Source organism: Maylandia zebra, linkage group LG19, assembly GCF_041146795.1.
Source record: "Maylandia zebra isolate NMK-2024a linkage group LG19, Mzebra_GT3a, whole genome shotgun sequence".
Classification (NCBI taxonomy): Eukaryota; Metazoa; Chordata; class Actinopteri; order Cichliformes; family Cichlidae; genus Maylandia; species Maylandia zebra.
Genome location: NC_135185.1, coordinates 31,447,716 through 31,469,988, shown reverse-complemented (window position 1 = coordinate 31,469,988; position 22,273 = coordinate 31,447,716). Strand labels below are relative to the sequence as shown.

At 42.6% G+C, this 22,273-nt stretch overlaps 1 protein-coding gene across 4 annotated transcripts; it reads left to right on the top strand.

Annotated features, from left to right (window-relative positions):
- Nucleotides 1-119: 119 nt before the first annotated feature.
- ccdc9b (coiled-coil domain containing 9B) lies at nucleotides 120-22,072 on the top strand. 4 transcript variants are annotated; one of them, XM_004540816.5, is made up of 14 exons: nucleotides 120-369; nucleotides 4,039-4,146; nucleotides 4,242-4,346; nucleotides 4,938-5,093; nucleotides 9,847-9,996; nucleotides 12,241-12,303; nucleotides 13,743-13,921; nucleotides 15,790-15,839; nucleotides 15,929-15,976; nucleotides 16,069-16,165; nucleotides 17,936-17,969; nucleotides 18,072-18,675; nucleotides 18,785-18,867; nucleotides 19,185-22,072. In XM_004540816.5, exons 1-14 carry the CDS (start codon nucleotides 358-360, stop codon nucleotides 19,209-19,211), a joined length of 1,716 nt encoding a protein of 571 aa, XP_004540873.2. In that variant the 5' UTR covers nucleotides 120-357; the 3' UTR covers nucleotides 19,212-22,072. The 4 variants fall into 4 exon arrangements, with proteins under 4 accessions (XP_004540873.2, XP_076734024.1, XP_004540872.2 ...); XM_076877909.1 differs by having other exon boundaries at nucleotides 121-369; nucleotides 4,039-4,139; XM_004540815.5 differs by lacking the exon at nucleotides 120-369 and adding an exon at nucleotides 424-846.
- Nucleotides 22,073-22,273: the final 201 nt, after the last annotated feature.

Here is a 22,273-nt window from a genome sequence, read left to right as displayed (position 1 = left end):
GCGCTAATTTCAGATTCACAGAGTGCGTCGCATGATCGGAGGGTAACAGGTTTTAACCGGCGTGCCTCGAGCAGAAGATAAGTGAGGAGGGGAACGAGCAAGTGCTTTATAGGGGGAGAGGGAGGGTAGGAGGGAGTGAGGACAAGCGGGTAGGAGGCTTGGAGAGGGAGAGCGAGAGAGAGAGCGGGTGGGCGCTGTGAAATCCGTTAACAGGGGAGCTCTGTGCATTTGTTAGACGTCTTGGCTGCTTGCCCAACTTGGCTCATTGTAATCAAGGCATGATCGTCGACTCCAGCCAGCCCTCTCTGCCGCCACGGCTGCCTTGCGCCTGGACCCAGCCCAGCTCCCAGCGCTGACATGGAAAGACCAGTGAGTGCCTTCTCTCTTCTTCCCCCTCGCTCTCCCTCTCTTTTTTTAGTATTAGGTTCCCCCTCGTTTCCTCTTCTGCTCTGTCGCAGTTTCAGCTGTCTCTGGCTCTTTCTCTCCCCTGCTGTCGCTCCCGTAGGTGGCAGGATCGCCGGGTAGGAGGTGGTGTGTGGGTGTGTGTGTGTGTGGGGGGGAGCCTTGGCAGCTTTCTCCCTACAGGCTGCTTCCTCCCCCTTTTGCCCGTCTGTCCGGGCATGGATGCCATCCGCTGGCAGGGTCTGTGTGCCGTTTGATCGCGTGAGGGTGTTAGCTGTGCTGCTGCACTGTCACAGGTCTCCAGGAGCCAGAGGTTTGCCATTTCTGCAAAGATTCTCCCCACTTTTTGGTTCGTTGAAGCGGGCGTTTGCTTCACTCTCCGCCATTGGCCTCCCTGAGAATCGGAGTCGACAGCGAGTTTCTCTGTTGCGCCTATTCTTGGTGGTATGTCCTCATGGTCTGTTGTGTTTGGGTACCCTGACAACTAAGAGCAGTGAGGTAACCACTTTCCAGCCTGTTCGCCCCTTTGAATGACTCCAAACTTTTTTCACAACCGCTGAGCTTTTTGCAGCTTCCCAGACGATTTCAGGATATGTAGTTGCCGTCATTTTGCAAAAAATCAGACCGATTTGAGAGCTCAGTGTGAATTCAACTATTCAGCATCCCAGTGGCAGCCATTCCTTGCAGTGATGGAAAAAAAACATGAATAGATTCCTTGCGGTCCTCATAGTGAGTCATCGTTATGTGCTAGAAACCTTGACTTGTATGTCGTCAGTGAAGCAACAGTGGAGGATGACTGACTCACTTTGGCACATCTACGTCCTATACATGTCAGGATGGTCTGACCCCTCAGAGTCACTTATGCAGAGAGTGGAGAACAGGACACTTCAAAATGAATTATGTTTTCCTCACAGATGCAAACAAGCAGAAGTGGCAAATTCTCTATTTGCCGGCGTTACTGTCACTTCTCCAGAGCTGTGAATAACAACAGATGATGCCGACAGTGATTCAAAGAGGGAGACACATAGCTGATTGATTTGACAGTGAATGTTGTTCATTCAGATTTAATCCCGTACTGCTGTTTATGTTTGAATTCTTTCTAAGAAGAAAAATGGTGTTGGCTTGCTATAAGAGAAGAAGTACTGATAATTGAAATAGTCTTGAAATGACAAGTCTGCTCTATTTTAGCTTTGGCACATATTCTATTCTATTCTATTCTATTCTATTCTATTCTATATTTGTGTATCACATCAGCCACACTCAAACTTGTGCAGGACTTTATTGTGTCTTTTATTTTCAATTAAGCCACGGTTTACAAAATCAACACAATGTTGTGCTACATAAGAGTTTAAGCAAGCAATTGTAACAACAAACTCATATTTGTGACCTACATTTAGGTCATAAATAAATGGATTATTTGGAACATTTTCTCACAGACTTCTATATAATTTGCCTGATTTTGGAATCGTCCCCCCAGTGGCGATGAGAAAGATTGCACTTTGCTTTTATCAGCTTCTGAAGCTATATCCTTGAATTACTGTTTGCTTTAAAGAAGGTAGTATAGCCTCTTTTAGCCGCTGGGCTCCAGAGGAGTGCTCCTGTTTCACCAGTTTTCTGAGCCACACTTTGGACCCGGGAGTAAGGGAGGGAGGGAACAGGAGGCTAAGCTGCTGCAGGTTAAAGGAAATTAGCTCTTTTTCATGCAGAAATCTGATGCTTCACTGTCCCTGCTCTGTGAACATCTGTGCACATTTAAGAGTCCTTTAACTTAATGCCTGCCCTTGCTTTTACAGTTACAGTTGGTATAATATGATAAAGTGAGGTTCTCTCTGAAGGAAGCAGGCTGTTTGAGAGCACATGGAGCACATTTTCAGTATGGAGCCTCTATTTGTGCCCTGCTGATTGCATTGGGGTATTTAAATTTGGTCTGCATATGCATTCAGCTCGTGTAACTGAGCTTCATGATGAATGCTCCATCTGTGGTGGGTGTGAGGATCTATCAGTGTTATTAGTGTGTTATTAGTGTGCACACTGCTGCACACTGATGTACACAGGTGCCTTTTTAAAATAATTGTCAGTCCAGCTGATCAGCTGATGGTTACTTCACCTGTCAGCCTTGGTTTCTCCTCTGCTTGTAAGCAGGTTTTATATTGTTGCAGTTGCTTATTTAAATGTCATTGTAATTATGGTCAAACTCACAATATATACAGAAACACAAGAATAGAGCTGAGTGCTGAATGTAGGCATTTTGTTCTTTATTGATAAATGTGTCTAGAACAATAATATCAAATTCTTTACACTGCTAAAGCAGGTGTGTATGGTTTGGTTTGTAATCTTATTTGCTCATTGCTTAGTATAGATCAGTTGTAACAAAAGTTTTTCATTTCTAGACTATTGTTTGCGGTGCAAATTAAATTTGTTAAGTAATGAAAGTGTTTCACACACACCAAAAAACAGCTTGTTATAAACAGTGATGATTCTCCAGGGCTCTGCAGTAAAGTGGTCCAAGTGATAAAAGGCATGTAGGCAGTTAAAATAGAGTCAAGAGAGTTTATGGAGGTCTCAATGGAGTCCTTTGAAACTTGTACGACAGTATTTCAGTTAGAGGTCTGGACATTGCTACAACACCTTGGTTCTTTTAATTTTTTCAGCCATTCTGTGGTAGATTTGCTGCTGTCTTGTTGCATGAGCTTTATACCTTTATCTATCAGACAGATGACCTCACATTTGACTCTAGAATTCCTTGGTATATAGAGGAGCTCGTGGACTTCAAGGTGTCCAGGTTTTATAGATGAAAAACAGGCCGAAGACATCAGCCCTCCACCACCGTACTTGACAGTTGCCATGAGGTCCTGGTGTGCTGGTACGTGCAGTTTTGTATTATGGCCAAACATCTCCACACTAATCTTCCCTGTCCAAAAGACATTGTTTCAGAGGTCTTGTGGTTTGTTCAGATGTAGCTTTGCAAAGCTAAGCTTTGCTGCCATGTTCTTTTAGAGAAAAGATGGCTTTCTCCTCTGTACTGTCACAAACTTTAACTTTTAACATGTTAACTGAAGCCTGGTATTTTTTCTGAGCATTGTATAGTTTGAGCTTGAGGTGATCCATACCAGCTAACGGCCAAAAACCCTCTGCTTCTATAGAGGTGGACACATTTGGTGATGTTCTTTTTAATCTAGTGCATTTGATTGGCAGCAGCTGGATTCTACTTGTAATTTGTGGGGAAGCAGTAAGTGTTCTTTTTCACACAGCTGTGTTTGGAAAATAAGAAACCTTTCACTGTCAAAATGACTGCAATTTGTCTCCTAGGTTCCCACACAAATGTTTAAAGAAGAAGTGATGCAACAAAGTGGTAACATTACTCCAGTCCTAAAAGAATTGTGAAACCTGTTGGATGCATGAACTTCAACATGAGACTGGGTTATTTCTGAGCTTGTGCCATATCCTGTTTGTTTTATTTCCAGTGAACAGTAGGGTTCAGATCATTTCATTCTGTTTTATTTAAATTTCACACGGCACCCCACCTGTGAGAAAACCAGGTTTAATGAAGCCATAGAAGCCTCAAAATAAGATCAATCTGATGAAATGTAAATGTTTTTATTTTTCTAATGAATACCTATAAATGTCTCATCCCAGACCTCCAGTGACATGATGCCTAAGAGGGATCATGAGAAGGACCTGGAGCTGGACAAGAAGATTGAGGCTCTCCGCAGGAAGAATGAAGCTCTCATGAAGAGGTACAAGGTGAGAAGAAGCCTTCACATATAGAAAAGCTTCTGAGGTTTTATGTGTGGAGCTTGCAACTCTTTCAGGTTTCCTAATTACTTTATTGTTTGTAGGAGGTAGAGGAGGACAGGAAAAGAGCAGAAGAGGAAGGAATGGCACTGCAGAGCCGGAAGGGCAAAGCCGACGATCTTACCATCACAATCAGCAAGTCCGCTAGTGTGAGTGTCAGCAAAAATAATGATAATAATAATTTTATCTTTAATTCAAAATCCCAACACGTCTCAGTTTTACTACCTGAATAAGAAATGCTGCTCTATTTAATAAAGGAAATCTGTCAGCTTGACTCTTTGGGCTTAAATTATAAAAAATACATGAAATAAGTTAAACTACAGAAAACGTTCTGGTACATCATTCCTGAAGTGGAAAGTTTTGTTAATGTGCAAAAAAAAGAAAAAAACAGGAATTTCTGTTATTTAAATGTTTATTTATTACTTTGGTGTTGTATGAAAGACTGTGGGGGAGGTCTCCATCAGTAGGAAATGCTGTACAATTTATGAGAATACAATTAAAAGGAAAATATTTTCACATTTTTCAAAGATGTCCAGTGGGCTGGTTTGGAGTCTCTGCCCCCCCCCCCCCCCCCCCGGCCTTATATTCGACACCCCTGGTTTTTTAAAAAAGCTACATTAACTAATATCCCACAGTGTTGTCTTTGCATTTGATAGAACCCATCTGTTCTATCAAATGCTGTTAACTACATCAATATTTCATATATTTCATAGACTGTCCTTTTCTTTGATTGGAAGCAGGATAGTCGTGTGGTGGTGACAAAGCCATTCAGTGGCGGTTCACCAGCTGGGAAGGGACAGCAGGAAGCCGGACCTGACAGAGGGGGAGAGGCTCCTCCACAGACTGCTGGCCGAGGACACAGGAAGCAACTAACGGTCACCATGGCTGGCAAAAAGGTAAATTAACTACAAGGAAAAAGTGACAAGGACCCAGTACAGGAGAGCCAAAACCCCATTAGCTTAAAGTCTAGTTATATTGTAACAAGGAAGAATGCCACAAAATGTTTTTATAAAGATCTGTAATTTAAGAATTACAAATATTTCTGGTAGTTTTTTTTTCTTTCCATGAGCTCTTCTTGCATAGGCAAGAATGTGCATCCAAAAGAGTGTTGGCGCATTCAAAAGACTCTACTCTGTAAACCATGGGATGGCTGTGTGGGAAAATCTCAATGGACTTATTGAACAATGAGGTGGAACCATTTCATAGCAGGATGAAATAGATCTCTTAGAACAGCTTTCTAAAGATGTCCCTTAGAAGTCTTGGAGCCACACCGGGCCAGCAAATCAAAATATAACACAACAAAGCAACTGGATCTCCATCCATCCATCCATACATACATACTAGGGGTGCAACGATACACAAAATTCACAGTTCGGTTCGATACTTTGGTGTCACGGTTCGATATTTTTTCGATACAAAAAAATGTTCATGCTTTTTTAATTTGTCATTTATTAAAATTATAAATATATATTTTAACTCAAACGTACAGTTTTTAAATTTAATGTTGCTGAAACAACAAAATAAAAAAAATAAATCTATCTGATCGAGAAATCGCTCATCTTTGGAAAAGAGAGTTTATTACAGAGAAATGGCTCTTATAAAATAAAAGCTCTACTATCCGCTTCTTCTGGGCTATATTCTCAGCAGCATATTACACATATCAGGTCCCCATAAGGAGAATCCTGTGCTAACGGCTGTCTAAATGACTCGGGTAAAGTTTGTAGCATGCATGCTTGTTGTTTTTGTCTGCTTCCACTTGTCTTTGCACTAGGATGATGTCGGAGTAAATGTGCAGTCATATTCGTTGTGTTCCCACTAGTGCTGTCAGCGTTAATCTGAAATGACGTTAACGCCACAACGCGGCAAATCTCCGTTAACGAGCTACCGCGGATCGCCCCGTGCATGGGGCTGGACGGCCAACACATTAACGAGCTAACTGCGCTAACACACTAGCTCCCACCCATGTAATTGAGCACTGTGTGGCACATCCAACATACAGGGAGTGCAGAATTATTAGGCAAGTTGTATTTTTGAGGAATAATGTTATTATTGAACAACAACCATGTTCTCAATGAACCCAAAAAACTCATTAATATCAAAGCTGAATGTGTTTGGAAGTAGTTTTTAGTTTGTTTGTAGTTTGAGCTATTTTAGGGGGATATCTGTGTGTGCAGGTGACTATTACTGTGCATAATTATTAGGCAACTTAACAAAAAACAAATATATACCCATTTCAATTACTTATTTTTACCAGTGAAACCAATATAACATCTCCACATTCACAAATATACATTTCTGACATTCAAAAACAAAACAAAAACAAATCAGCGACCAATATAGCCACCTTTCTTTGCAAGGACACTCAAAAGCCTGCCATCCATGGATTCTGTCAGTGTTTTGATCTGTTCACCATCAACATTGCGTGCAGCAGCAACCACAGCCTCCCAGACACTGTTCAGAGAGGTGTACTGTTTTCCCTCCTTGTAAATCTCACATTTGATGATGGACCACAGGTTCTCAATGGGGTTCAGATCAGGTGAACAAGGAGGCCATGTCATTAGTTCTTCTTCTTTTATACCCTTTCTTGCAGCCACGCTGTGGAGTACTTGGACACGTGTGATGGAGCATTGTCCTGCATGAAAATCATGTTTTCTTGAAGGATGCAGACTTCTTCCTGTACCACTGCTTGAAGAAGGTGTCTTCCAGAAACTGGCAGTAGGACTGGGAGTTGAGCTTGACTCCATCCTCAACCCGAAAAGGCCCCACAAGCTCATCTTTGATGATACCAGCCCAAACCAGTACTCCACCTCCACCTTGCTGGCGTCTGAGTGGGACTGGAGCTCTCTGCCCTTTACCAATCCAGCCACGGGCCCATCCATCTGGCCCATCAAGACTTACTCTCATTTCATCAGTCCATAAAACCTTAGAAAAACCAGTCTTGAGATATTTCTTGGCCCAGTCTTGACGTTTCAGCTTGTGCGTCTTGTTCAGTGGTGGTCGTCTTTCAGCCTTTCTTACCTTGGCCATGTCTCTGAGTATTGCACACCTTGTGCTTTTGGGGACTCCAGTGATGTTGCAGCTCTGAAATATGGCCAAACTGGTGGCAAGTGGCATCTTGGCAGCTGCACGCTTGACTTTTCTCAGTTCATGGGCAGTTATTTTGCGCCTTGGTTTTTCCACACGCTTCTTGCGACCCTGTTGACTATTTTGAATGAAACGCTCGATTGTTCGATGATCACGCTTCAGAAGCTTTGCAATTTTGAGACTGCTGCATCCCTCTGCAAGATATCTCACTATTTTTGACTTTTCTGAGCCTGTCAAGTCCTTCTTTTGACCCATTTTGCCAAAGGAAAGGACGTTGCCTAATAATTATGCACACCTGATATAGGGTGTTGATGTCATTAGACCACACCCCTTCTCATTACAGAGATGCACAGTAGCCTATACAGCTTGGAGTAAGACAACATGCATGAAGAGGTTGATGTGGACAAAATACTCATTTGCCTAATAATTCTGCACTCCCTGTACTGTTTTACTTTAGTCCATGACGCGCTTACCTTCAGGGTCATACGTCACATGAAGACCAAAATAGTTCCAAAGGCCAGATCTGAATGAGGGTGGGGGAGGTTCAATTTGCAATGTTGCTACGAGAGCTTAACTTCTGTCTCGCTAGCTTGCCCTGCGCTCAGTGAATCTGCGGTCGACTACTCCGCCGAGGCTACACTGTCGAGCGCAGATCCACAGAGGGCTCAACACAGACAGCAGAAGGAAAGTTGATAAAATAAATTAAAAATGTTGTATTGTTCGATACATATGCATACCGAACCGAAAGCACTGTATAGAACGGTTCAATATCGATACGAGTATCGTTGCACCCCTAAGACATACATATCTAATTCAGAGTTGGTTTCTCCTTAACCTAACTCAGTGAGAGGTCAACATGCTTTAACCATGTATCCTTAGTTCACATGCTAAATTGACACAAATCTGCAGCTTGTATTTACGATGTTTATATTATTATTTAGTATAAAATAGAGATGGCACGATACCACTTTTTTATGTCCAATACCGATATCATAATTCTGGATATCTGCCGATACAGATATGAATCCGATATAGTGTATTTTTAATCAATAAAACTGTTTTTTTAATATCTTGCTGCATTTTGTATAAGTTCATACTCAAGTTTAAATAAACAAAACACTAAAGCTATTCTGTTATACTGTATGTAAAAAATGCACTGCACCCAAAATATTTCATAGTTCAGCAAAACTGATCAATCTAATAAACTTAAACCTGCTCCATCCTCCCTATTCTGGTATTTTAAAGAGTACTTAGCAGAAATATTAAGCAACCTAACTAATAGGGCTGCAAACTCCCAGCAAAAAAAAATAAAAAATAGGGACCCACCCCCCACCCTCCACCTCATGATGCCTAATCGACGTAATCAACTTTAATTTGATGCAGTGTGAAAAAAAATGCACAGAAATCAATTATTTTTCAAGAAATATTAAATAGATTCAACATCTTTCTTCAACAAAATTGCAGACTGCACAGATGGTTCCCAAAGGAAAAAGTAGTATAGCTTACTAGGGTATATTAGACTTAACAGTCACTATATACAGTAATGGACTTCTATTCATTTTACATCAAATTAAAACTTTGGGTGTCAGATAATTATTTATTAAAAGCTAGACATTTTAAATGAGAATAAGAAAGAGAAGTATGTCTTTGTGCCCCCTTTTCCCTGTTCATGCCCTATCGGCCCCCCTGGCTAAACTTTGCTAGATCCGCCCCTGCACAGTTACGTCAGCTGTAGAAAAAGATCCTGGAGTAGAAAGTAATATTAAATAAATTCTAACAACAGCTGATCAAGCTTAAACGTGCTGCTGTTGTTCAGCCGCTGGTTTCTTTCTGGTGCAAAGTGGGCCAAAAGCAAAGAAGAGAGACGGACTCGCGACAGAAAAGCCGATCAGCTGATCATTGATCAGCTTCATGATTGAAGTAGCAGCAGGAAGAGGCAGTCGCTCCATATATCAGTTGATAAGCTTAACATGGGAATGCTTTACAAATAGAGATGAACTTACACACTTGCTTTACTTCTCTCTGGGATCACTTCCTCGGAGATGAAATGCTGGTTTGAGGCTACAAATACACACAGCCGCTCTATCACGTGACCACACTGCTCCTACGTGCTACGGTTATGAGCCGAGTTACGCCATGTCGCAAGTTTTGTGAGGTGCTTTTTTGATATTTAATGGATCAGATTACATTTTTTATTTCTCTCCGATATCCGATCCAGTAATTTACGTCAGTATCGGACCGATACCGATACATAATATCGGATCGGTCCATCTCTAGTATAAAATAAGACATGCTGATTGGGTCATTCATTGGCTAATTAGGGCTAAAGTACAGCTGAGACTTGTAGTTAGTTTTCAATGAGATAAAAGGTAGTGATGGTGCTAAAGTTGGGGACATCACAAAAATTTGTCAAATTTTTAAAGCGTATGAATGACTTCACCAAACCCACAAACTAGTGTCTAAGTACTTGTAACTGAGAATCCTTAAATGAATGTTTCAAATTGTAGTGCAGAGCACATACTGACACTTATGTAATGCTAATAATATGAGTAACTGACTCTCCAGGGTAAGAGGGTGGTGAGTGAGAGGCCTGAGAAGAGGCCGGGCCCTGTGGACGTCAAGAGCCCCGCCGATGATGGACAGGCGAGGCGTGTGGAGTCAGCGGGGAGGGCGAAGCAGCCATCTCACATGACCAAGAGAGACTCAGCACCACAGGTCCGACTCACGCACACCGAACACTCCTGCCTGCTTCCACTCTCACTCCCTCCCCCCTCCCTTTGTTTATTCTCACATGCTGCACCGACGTGTTTTACATAGATATGAGACATGTTGTCTGGCCCATCCCCTCCATCCCTGTGATGGAGCATAATGGTTTGTTGACAGGAGGTGGACCGGGCTGTGACTGACTGGTGTGAGATTAGGAAAGGAGAGGGTGGCTAATAGAGCTGTGGGTTGAACAGATGCTCTGCATAACTAAGTTTTCAACCTTTTTGAGCTGTTTTTACACACACGCTGCAGCTCTGATCTTCTCTAGATGTCACTCGACAAAGGTACGTGTGAAAAATTCAATTCAGGCAACTTCCTCGAGTAAACCGCATGAAGAATTTCCTGTCATCTCCTGCTGTGTGTTTCACGTGTGAAAGGGAAACTGAGGAATATACCTTGACCCGAATCTCCCAAAATCATCCACAGTTAACTTTTACAAGTTACTCCGGTTTGCTTGAGATGCCATATTTAATGCAGGCAGGGACTCGTGTGCCCCTGCCATCGTCTGTGAAATGCAATGTGACCTTAGCCTCCCCTCCCACCCCCCCAGAAAGTCTGGAACAGCTGCTCTGCCTCAGTCTGAAGCCTGACGCAGACACACACACTCACAGACTGAAATAAATAAGCTGATGCACAGGCAGCTGATCCTCGCCACTGTAAACACAGACACAATCTGGTCATAGGGTGGGGGTGGGGGGGTGGGAGGGAGGGGACATGAAAGCAGGAGTTGCAGAAGTACAGGTTCAGTCTAAAATGTGCATCTCTGCTACCGATTGGCCGATACACTAAGTGCTGCTCACTGGGCGTCTGGGTTAATGTGCACTGAATCTATGGGCTGAACACATTGTTCTTTTTGCCTTTATTTCTGGCCCACTAGGTCTGTGCCCCCCCCATTTATCATGTGGACTGAATCAGCACTTGAACAGTAGCCAGGGCTCCAGTGCACCAGTCATCTGTGAATCCCAGAGACCTGGTTTACGTAACCTGTGTCATTTCACTAGGTTTATATGAGAGCAGCGGGGGAGAAAGCTGCTAAAGGGTGATACCGTAGGAGAACATACCATGGATCCATCTGGCAAGCTTTAAAAAAATATTTGCGTTGGTTCACGCTGAGGTGCACATTGCTACTGCACTGCCCTGCCTCTGAAATAATTATCTGATGGGTATGTGTGTGTGCGACAGAGCGAGAGACACCCTGGAAATAAATAATGACTCTTTGAGAGACAGGGGTGTGGCTGTGCAGCGGTGTCTCATGCAGCCTGGAGGAACCTCATGACCAGACTGCTCACGCTCACGAGAGAGAGAGTGACAGGGGTAAGGAAATGCAGTCGGACGGAGAGGAACAGAGGGGAGGGTGAGAGAGAGAGAGAGAGAGAGAGACACTTGGCAACCGTGCCATCTGTTTCAATCTCCCCTCATTTCTTTTTCCTGAAACTTTAAGTGGTCCACACTCCTCTGGCACGATTGTTTCCCTATTCCCACCATCCTGAAAGGGCCGATTTGATCTAATTAACATTCAACTGCCTTCTCACTCTGAAAAGGCTCATTATGCGAAGAGACAGACCTGGCAAGGTGCCAAGAAAAAGGGAGAGGAAGACGGAGTAGTGGGATGAGAGAGAAAAGAGGTACCCGGGGGTCTTTGTGTATGTGTGAGCTATACTCTCTCTGGATGTGGGCGTGTGAATGATCGTGTGGGCGTCCCAGCCCGTAGGTGTGTTACCAGCCCACTCGCTCTCCCCGGTGCCTATTGTCCCCCATCCTCCCTCAGCTGTTAGAGTGTTGCTGTTAATAGCAACATGACTCATCCTCTGTGTTCACCAGAGCGCATCATTGAAATCAGAACTACACCAGAATAGAAATTAGCACAATTCTGTACCTCTAATAAGCTGTGTTTGATTTGCAAACCGCCAGGTGGTTTCCAAGGTCAGCTACCTGCTAACTGCAGTCTGCCCCTGTGCAGAGTGGACAGAAATTACATTATAATTGAAGCTGTTGTGCCAAGTTGTGCCATTACACTTTAAGACCACTGGGTGGCAGTCTAGACCTCTCAGTCCTTCCTAATGGATGAGTCAGTGGCCTGATTGTGACAGCAGCAAAGCGATTCTTTACAACAGTGTTTAATTAGCGAGCAACAAGTTGCTGTGTCACACTTATAACTGCTAAGCTCATCTTTTAATTTCTCCTCTCTGACAGGATGAGGTCAAACAGGGGCAGAAGCACACTGAGGAGCATCACGGGGTGTCAGAGCAATGCCAGGTAAATTAAAAAAAACCCTCATACACAGATGTAAACATTTAGATGCTGTGTGTCTAACCTCTCTCAGCTCAAAGGACTGCAGTTTCAGCTCATCGTGACCACGTAATTTGCTGATGATCAGTCAGTGAAAACAAGGTTTTCACCAACACTACGCATACAAAGCACAGAGAATAGCAAATGCAAATATGCGCTCTGTCCACATCACAAACACACGCAGACAGCACAACACGTTGCCGTGCACGTGCCCCTTTTCCTAGCGCTTCTTCCCATCTGCCTCCCGCTGGCTTGCATGTCAGCCTTGCTGCAGTAGCTCAGAGCTGTCTCACAGATCTGGTGTGCGATAAGCAGCCTGACTGGGGAGGCAGGAAGGATTGGCTTCAAAGGCACGGCGGATTCTCCACATGACAAGTGATGCTGTTCATGCCTCTCTGGCTGCTGCAGTCCTGGCCTACACAGATTTCAAGGAAATACCATGTAGATTTTTTTTTCTCATCATGTTGTAAAGTGTGTTACACTTTTGTGTAACAAATATACCATATGGACCTAAATCAGTGCAGCTTTTGGAAGCTCAACTGTCACTGAGAGTAAGATTATGATCTCAGCAACTGGCCAGGTTCACTTTGTAATATCCAACATGCCTTCTTTGGCTCCTGGCAAAAAATTAAAAAAATTTTTAATTAGCAGCTGGGGCGGCAGCAGATCATGGCCTGTTGGAACATGTGAAAACCGTCTTCCCGTGTGACCCCTGATGTCCTCTGAGGGCCAGCACAGAGCAAGGAGAGACGAGGTGGAAAACAGGATGAGGACAGATGCCATGTTCTCCAATAAGTGTAGGCAGGAGGGCAACATGTTTACTTCGATTTGATTGGCCCTCACCTGAGGGGAAAACATGACCTGTCATAGCTTCTTACCAGCACTGTGTTGCATCTCTTTTTCTCTCACGGTTTTAGCTGCTGCTTTGAGCTTCAATACAGATTTTTATGGTCATTCCTGGTACTCAGAAATCCAACAAATGTATTTTTTTTCTAGACATCAGCACGCTCTCTCAGAAACTGCTGGTCTTTTTCGTGACATCTCTAGTCTTGGTTTGCTTGAAGGCTTTATAACACAAGCAGCTTCTGCCCTTTCTGATGTGTTAATGAGCCTGTATCAGATCTCCTTTTACTATTAGCCAGCAATCCTCTCTGCTCTCATCACAGTAATCAATAAATAGGTTAAGAGGGGAATGGAGGAAGAGCTTCTAATTGTATTTGCTATAAACTGTACTTTTCCTGGAACACTGATCGGTATTTACCCAGGGAGGCAGTGGTTAGCACTTAAAGTTATGCAAAATACATCAACGTAGCAGAAATACACACATTTGTGGTTCCCACAGATCTGTATATGTATCCATTATTATAAGTTTATACACTGAAATGCTGTCTTTTGCATGCGCATAGGATATCGAGAACCTGCAGGCCATCACAGACCTCAACGTCCCCACATCGAGAGAGGAGCAGGAGGAATATTTAAGGTGGAAGAAGGAGCGTGAGCAGATTGACAGGGAGAGGGTGGCACGCCATAAAAATGCCAAGGGCCAGTGGAGACGAGCGTGGGACATGGATAAAACTGACAATATGTAAGACTTTTTAAAGAGTTAAAGGTTTACATTCATATTCCCATTGGCTGTAGCTGTTAAAGCTGAAGGACTAAAAAAGAAATAAAATAATAACATTTTAAACCAAAATATGGCAAAATATGAAGTTCAGAGATCAGTGAAATACTGTGGAGCTGATTTTCAGATGCATCTTTGTTCTAGCACACCTGAATTAAATGAATGGCTTGTTACCAGGCCTTTGCTAAACTTGATTGCTGAAGAAGTAATTCCACCATTTGATTCAGCTGTGCTGGAGTAGGGATGCATCTAAAAGCTGCAGGACAGTGGCTCTCGAGGACTGGAGTTGGAGACCCCTGATTTACAGGACGAGTAGCTGCATTTTGAACCATCTGTGACTGAAAAAGACTAGAATTGGGTAATCCTATAAATAGGGAGTTACAATAATCCAACTGGGAGGTGATTGAGTCGTGGATAACTGTTTCTATATCTGTAATTCTGTGATGGTTTAAAGCTGCTGTTCACAAAACTACTTCTTTGTTTGTTAGAGGCTGAACTATCCAGGATTTTAAGTTATAGTTTAACTATAGCGCTTGATAAGCCAAATAAAGTTTTGCTGTCATTTAGTTGAAAATGTTGCCAGGACTCCAGGATTTTAGATTGTCCAAACAATTCAACTTAATTGAATTTTATTTATATAGCACCAAATCACAACAACAAAGAGAACCCCAACAGTCAGACCACCCACTATGAGCAAATACTCGGCAACAGTGGGAAGAAAAAACTCCCTTTTAACAGGAAGAAACATTATGCTTTGTAAAGAGAGTCTAGGGGTAACATGTATAATGAAATGGAGGTCAAGTAAGCAGTACAAATTCCTTTAAAGAACAAAAAAGTCCATGTTGGGTTTGGAGGTCGAACAGTGGACTGTCACTTTTAAGAGAAGGCTTTTTCAGTACTAAGATATTTTCAGTATGCAGTACCATGCAGGCTAAAAATGGTCTTATTAGCACTAAGGCCTTTTTTTTTTTTTTTTTTTAAGTTATTAGTTTTGTAGATTTCCCCTTTTCACTTTTAAATTCTTCCTTCACTGAAAGGCTCACTTCACTTAGGCAGATGAAGAGGAGAAAATAACCCCGGAGAACATTGTGCCTCTTTGTAGTTAAATTATTCAGTGAAGAATCCATTAGATGAGGTTTCTGGATGTTGTGCATGTTCTAACACATGATTGCAAGGCTGATTGTCACCAAGTCACAGGACGATGTTACACAGCTAAAACATTACCAAACAGTTACTTATGTATGCCTAATATAACTTTTTTCATGTGAAGGAGTTCATGAGCTACATTTCATACAGCGTTGCAGGCTGCTGCCCGCATTGGTGGGGGAAAATCACACGATAGCACCCCAAACTGACCGCGGGAAAGAAATACAACTCGTTTATTGTGAACTGTTTGTTAGATTTCAAACAAACTGAGCTGTGGCTGTACAAAGACTGACCAAGTTGCAGAGTAAATTAATGTGCTGTTTAGGGTAGTATCCAAATGTAAAGGCACAAGGAAAGAGCAGCTATTTTTAGCTGGGGGGTTAGGGATGGAAATGCCTTGCCTTATTTGGCGAAGCATTAACAAGGCTCCCGAGAAAGAACAGAAGAGGAAATGTGTTTTTGATTCGACAATTTACGCGGTTTCAGAGGATGTCGAATGTAGGAATGGAATCTCTGCACAATCTTAAACTCTAGGCCCACAATGATATACTGAAATGTCCGTTTATGTTGTGCAGATGAGATGTTATAGTGCCTGAGGGGGGAAAAGATGAATGATTTTGGAACATGATAGAGATATTAGTCACACTGGGTTTTGTTACTGTCTAAAACTAAACCTCTGCTTCTAGGTTTTCAGACAAATCCCTCTCTGACAGAGAATGGGGGCCTTCCAGCAGAGGTAAGACAAAAGACACAGACCTTACTGAGAACGTAAGGAGTAAGACGCTTCATAACAAATCATAAAAAAGACATATCACATTGCTGCAGGAGGAAGAAATGCTAGAAGAGGACCCAGGGCAGGCAGCGATTCAAAAGGTATTCCCCACATAATTTAGTGAACAGTTAAATCCCATAAAATACTCTTATAGTGTTTAGACTTTTAAACTTTTGGTATTTTTCTGACCTAGCTCATGACAAGCGAGGCAAAGACAAGGGAGCTAAAAACGTGCAAGTGATGAGCAGTAAAGCAAAAGGCAAAGATCGCCTGACTGGGCGGGCCAGAAGGTCAGTAACAGCTAAACACAATGGGCTGCTGGCAAAGGTGATTCAACCATCAGAGCGTTTTTCAACATAGCTTCAATTAGCGGTTACAAGAAACATCGGCATGACTAATGCAGTACGTAAAACGGATGTGGAAAGACATGCTGTTTTTCTGCACTGTGCCCTAATGTACAAATTCCCCTGGATGTCATGAGACTTAATTTAGAAGTGGTGGCAGCTGACTAAATAACCCAGAAGGTCGCATTCTGTCCCCCCCTCCACAGTTTCTCCTCTGCTGTGAAACACCACTTGATGGTGAGCAGGCCGTCTAGCCAATCTGGAGCATGCAGCCTGTTGACATCACATTTTGGGGTCATCTCAGATTGCTTAGAACCCCATCAAGTACTAAACAAATACCTGGTACTAAGTACTACACCTAATGAGAAAACCCTAAAAACCAAGCTGAGCCGATCTGAGTAGGTGCTGGTGGAAAAGGCCATATGTGCGCTGTAATGCAATCATAATGTCCAAAAAATTCCACAGCCACAGAGCTGAAATTGAGGCACTGTGTGGACTTGGAGTGAGAAAGATTATTTTATGTCTCTGTAAAAGTAGGTAAGGATTTGGAGGGGGGCTCTGTAAAACAGCACTCGGGTGTGAGATTCCTGTTATCAGGCTGTGCTGCTGTTACAGTTGGCAACAGATTTGAGTGTGGGCAAAGGCAGCCCACAGGCCACCAAAGCCATTTTCACACATACACTGCAGCTCTCGATGTTTCTGGATATTATCCAAATGGAGGTGCGTGTGAGAACTTTGTCTGATGTAGCTGAATTAAACATGAAACAGTGTTAAACAGTCTTTAGCTCACCAGTTCCTTAGTACAAAGTTGGTGCGATTTCCTATCGCTGATGTGAGGAAAAAAGGGAAAATGTAATAATTGGCTAAATTCACAGCTAGCAAGTGGTCATCTCGTGCTCTGCTGCATGCTCTACCCAGACAGCACCCTTACCTAAAACACACAAAATCCAGTACTGACTCTACATGTGACAAAGGGCAACTGAGGACAGTGTCCCAGCCTGAGTCTCTTGACACTGTCTGGAGTTCATGCATGAAAAGCCATTACAATCACAACAACTGAGACCGGTGTGTGTCTGTGCCTCGGAAGGCTGAGCCCCAACCTCAAATCACAGCTCTTGCTTTCCACATGTCCTTGGACAATCACCTGATATGACTCCCATTGGTCATTACCTTTCATGGTGTAGTCATTGGTTTTTGAGCAAGTATGTGACTGAGAAGCAAATGCTGTTATAACACTGAAATGGCCTGCAGCAGTCTCGTCTGACCCGTTAGGTTATACTCGTGGAATCTCTGAGGGCGACCTGTAAATAGGGCTTATTGCTGCACATCCCACAGATGCTCAGTCAGACCATTTGAAGGCTAACTGAGAGCTTTGTGCTCTTTTAATGTCAAAGAAAAAAACTAGTCCTGAACTGTTTTTGCTTTGTGGTGTGACATGTTGTCCTGCTAAGGGTGAGATGCTGTGGTGCCATTGTAGAAAGCTTGTGGGGGTGTGCTTCTTCTGCGGTAATGTTTAAGTGGACGGTATGTGTCAAAGTACCACACGAATGCCAGGACCTAAACTTTGCCAGCTGAACGTTGCATTGTGATAAAATGATCTGTGTTATTTACTCTTGTTGCTGATTGTTATATACAATATTGCAGCATGCTATAACTTGCAAAGAAAAAGAGATTCACAACACACTGCTTTTTTGTTTCTGAATACCCTTTTTTCAGATGGCAGGCAAATGATGATGGAGAGAACCTGCAGGTGAGAGGTGAAACCTCTTTTGACCCTGCTATAAAGTGAATAATAAAAGACATCCATTTAGCAAGAAACACTCCTGTTTTTCGCTTTGATCTCATCTTTTAGATGCCTGAGACGACGCTGGAGGAATTCCTTGAGGAACTTGATGCCCTCACAGACGCTAATGCAGACGAGCTGAAAGATCAGGACGCAAAAACAAAGCAGTCACCGAGCCCGGATTCACTGAGCACGCCCGAGGAAGTGAGTGAATCAGCAGCCTCGGTGTCGGCTGCTATCCTTAGAGAGGACACCCCGACTCAGGAGAAGGCAGAGGCTTCGTCCTCTCGGGGTTTGGAGAAGAAAGTGCGCTTCTCTGAGGAACTCATCCAGGGGGCTCATGCAAGGCAAACCACGGGGTCTCAAGAGTCAGAATCCAGAGGTCCCAGCTCTTTGAAAGCTTCCTCACCTAAAAAGAACAAGCATGAAATGCAGAGGCCACGTCAGCCTCTTGAAAGTGCCAAGCAGGATGATGGGAGTCTTCAGGATAAAGGAGGTGGGCCAGCTGCACCTTCTTTTGCACAGCAGCAGGGATCTGAAACTGATTGCACTAAAAAGGACAGCAGCCCACCCACAGCTCCCAGCTCCCCCCCTGCTGAAAAAGCCTGCACCCCTCTACATGAGATCCAGCCTGTGGAACTTCCCAAGTGCAACATCAGCAACACAAACACAGGTACGCCTGAACTTCAGCGAGCCTGATTTTTAAAATTTATTTATTTATTTTTCTCCTGGCTGCGTGTGTGGATGTTCCAAGTAAACTAACCGTGCTTTTGTTTTCACAGAAGAGCTGATAGACTCTGGTCTGTCTGTTCTGAGCCTGGAGTCTGGAGAAACACACCCAACACACTCCACCAGCAGTGACAAGGTCAGTGTGAGAATCAATAGATGTGCAAATGGAGGGAAGTGCAAATGGATGGGGATTTAAAAGGATGAGGAGAGCAATATATCTGCAATGCAGCTGCGTATTATCCAATTTTAATTCAGCCCCTCTGAGTCTTGATGGAGTGCAGGAGAAATAGTCTTGTGAGAATGGTTTTTCATTTCATCTTCCACCTGAACAGATAATGTATGATCGTTCATACTGAGGAGGGAATGAGAAAATACAGTAAATGTAAAATACAGAAAGTTGCAGTTGGTAATTTTTATCCTTTTCTCTCTCTCTTTTTTTGTTTGTTTTTGCAGGCACGAGAACATGGGAAAATTGTTTAACTGACGTTTTCTGGATATAAACACTGAAACCAAAACACAGCATTTGGATGCATTATTTTTGCTTCAAAGTAGCTCGTTTGCAATACTGTTTATAGCTTACAGGCAAAACTGTGGGAGCTGAATTTTTGTCTCAAATGTGACACATGAATGGTGAGACACCTTTTTCCCGCTCGATTATTATTAGTGTTTTTTTTAATTTTTTTTAACATCAGAGCACTTTATGTGTACAAAAACATGTGTACTGACATCTCTTTCTGTATGGAAGTACGCTGCTTGAGTGCAATATCACTGAATGTTTACACCTTTGTATGAAAATGTTGAGGTACATATCAGGAGGCTAGCTAATCGGTTAAATTTAGATAGCCCTTGACGTTAAACCAAGCCACAGTCTAATTACTTAGTGCCTGATTCTGCCTTAGAGGTATATTTTTTTAATTTATTTAGCTTATTTAGCAGGGACGATGCACAATAAATATATTGTACCGGATATAGCTAAAAGCTACTTTTCAGCTGTAGTCCCTGAGTAACTTTTCAGTAACTGAATAAAGATTGTAATATATGACGATACATAGTTGCAGACCTCCAGTAGAGTTTTTATTTCTACATTTAAAAGTAGTAGACAAATGGATATTATTAACTGCTTCCAGCTTCCATAAATAGCCTTTGGGAAGTATGAAATCAGTATATTGTTAAAACGCACATTTGAACCCTAATGTCTTTGGCCAGTGACCAAGACAGTCCAAAGTTTACAAAATGTTACTACTGACATGCTGTAAATGTTTCTGCTATTAAGAGCATTGAAAGGAGCGCGCCACTGATTTTTGATATCAAGACAGGAGCCTGATGATGTCATACTCTGGTTAAGATTATCTGAATTTGGGGATGACAGCTTTGCAGTCATGAAACCTCACAACTCTGCCCATAAGTGGCAGAAATCTACTTGATTTAAATTTGGCCTTTTTACTTATCAAGGTCGTCTCCTTGTGCAGCTCTGAGCCACATCCCCTGCGCCTGCTGTTTTTACATTGCTTTGTGGTCCGACTACTTTTCACCGGGGAAAATAGAGGAAGTATACATTTGTGTCACAGTGTGGGGGGATCAGCACTGGGGAACTGGATCTATGTCCCAGAGAGCAAAGGGCAGCCTGAAAAAGGAAAATTTACCCTGTCAGAGCCTTAAGGCAGGACATCCAGAACATGCTCGTTTCTTCTTTCTTTCACAGTCATGAGCGTTGTGCACCATGAATATGTCCCCCACACTCAGACGATCGGCACAGAGTTCTACTGTAACATCCCGAGGCGTCAGAAGTAAAACATTCAGTCCAAACCACTGGGACTTGGATCAGATGGCGCCCTGAAAATGCCTTTCTTTTTCTAAAAGCCTTAACTCAATTAAAAAAGAAAAACGAAAAGAAAAAAAGCAGCCATGCTGGAGTAGCTTGCAGCGCTGCCCAAGGAGGCCATCTAGAAGAGCCAATTTCCTCATTCTGTTTAATGCAGAACTAGGTTTAGAAAGAAATAAATGCGATCCAGTTGTAAGATGACATAACTCACTAGTGTACTCCTTTATTGTTAAAATAAAAAGCCAGCTGATGGTAAAGCATAACACATTTGGATGTTTAAATATTGATTTATAACACTGCAGAGTAGAAACCTTGCACACTATTGTTGTGTTCCCTAAAGCACAGTTTTACAGCTGAATCCCGATGATCCGGTCTTCCTCACTCTTCTTATGTTATGTTTTGGCACTTAATTTAGGATTGTAATGTACTATGTTAGCTGATTCTAAACAAACAGTGTACAAATTCTGGTCTTTGGGCCCCTGTGAGTGGGGGGAAAAAATATAATTCAAGCATTTTTTGAGTTGGGTGAATTGAGAATGCCGGGATTCAGCTAAAATTCCCTTTTGTATTATTTGTTCTGTATTATGTTTGTGAAAGAGAGCCTAATATCTTTCAAGCTTCCCTTGATTAATATCTTAGCCAGTTGTTGTGCCTTGCATATTGGCTTCTTCAGCTATTGAAGGTGTACTTTAATTTATGGTTTGTATATTAACTGCCTCATTTATTTTATTTATTTGCCTATCCATTTCGGACAGGAGAATGTTACCAAGTAAATCTCAAGCTGTGTTTCTCTGAGTCGTATTTTTTTTTCTCCTTTTTAAAATTTATTGCCAGCCTTTGATGCTATTTTGGTAAGAAGCGACAGTTATATTAAGAAGTTTTTGGCTTTCGTCAATGCCACCGTGTAGTAAACAGTTATGTAACTGTAAGTGGAAAACACAGCAGACATGCTCTGAGCTGCGGTCTTGTCTGTGTCTACGGAGGTTACATAAAATCAAAAAAGCAAGAAGCGAGCCACAACGTTTGAAGCCAGTCCATCCGTTAAGAAAGAAGGGGCCTTATTTTGTATTATATGTGGATAGCAATCTATCAGTAGAAGGAAACATCTGTGTGAAAAACAGGTCACTGTTTCCCTTTGAAGTATTTTTTAAAATCTCCCTGTGAGATTTCATGTAGTGGAAGAAACACAATCATAGAGCATTTTATATTTAAGTGTTTAGTCCTTGTTCATTCAGTTTGTTTAACATCTGCACTGTCACCTTCCTTAAATGTCAAGTTTCTGAGGTGAGATGAGTTGGTTGGCGGGGAGTATGCAAGTACCCCCCACGTGTGTTCTCGCACTGTTGTAATTAGATGTGCCTGTGTATGCGTGTGTGCTGCATTTCAAGGTGTGATCCCAGCCTTTTTTGCTGCTCAGAGTACTCGCTCTAATTTGAGTCCATGTGCAACATGTCTTCATTTGCTGAACCGCTCGGAACGAAGCATACGCCACATGAATAAAGATTTTCTGTGTTTCAAAGGCTCCGGCTGGCATCGTTTTGTCACCCTGTTCACTTCACTTTACTCGTGCACCTGAGCAAACGCACAGTAGTCGGTGAATTTGTTGCGTGCAGGTTTTTCTTTTGTTTCGTCACTCTTAACACGTTATCGGAGGACCAGTGCGATAAAGACAGAGCACGCTGCAGCACCAACGGTCCATACATTTGGACTTCTTGCCTAC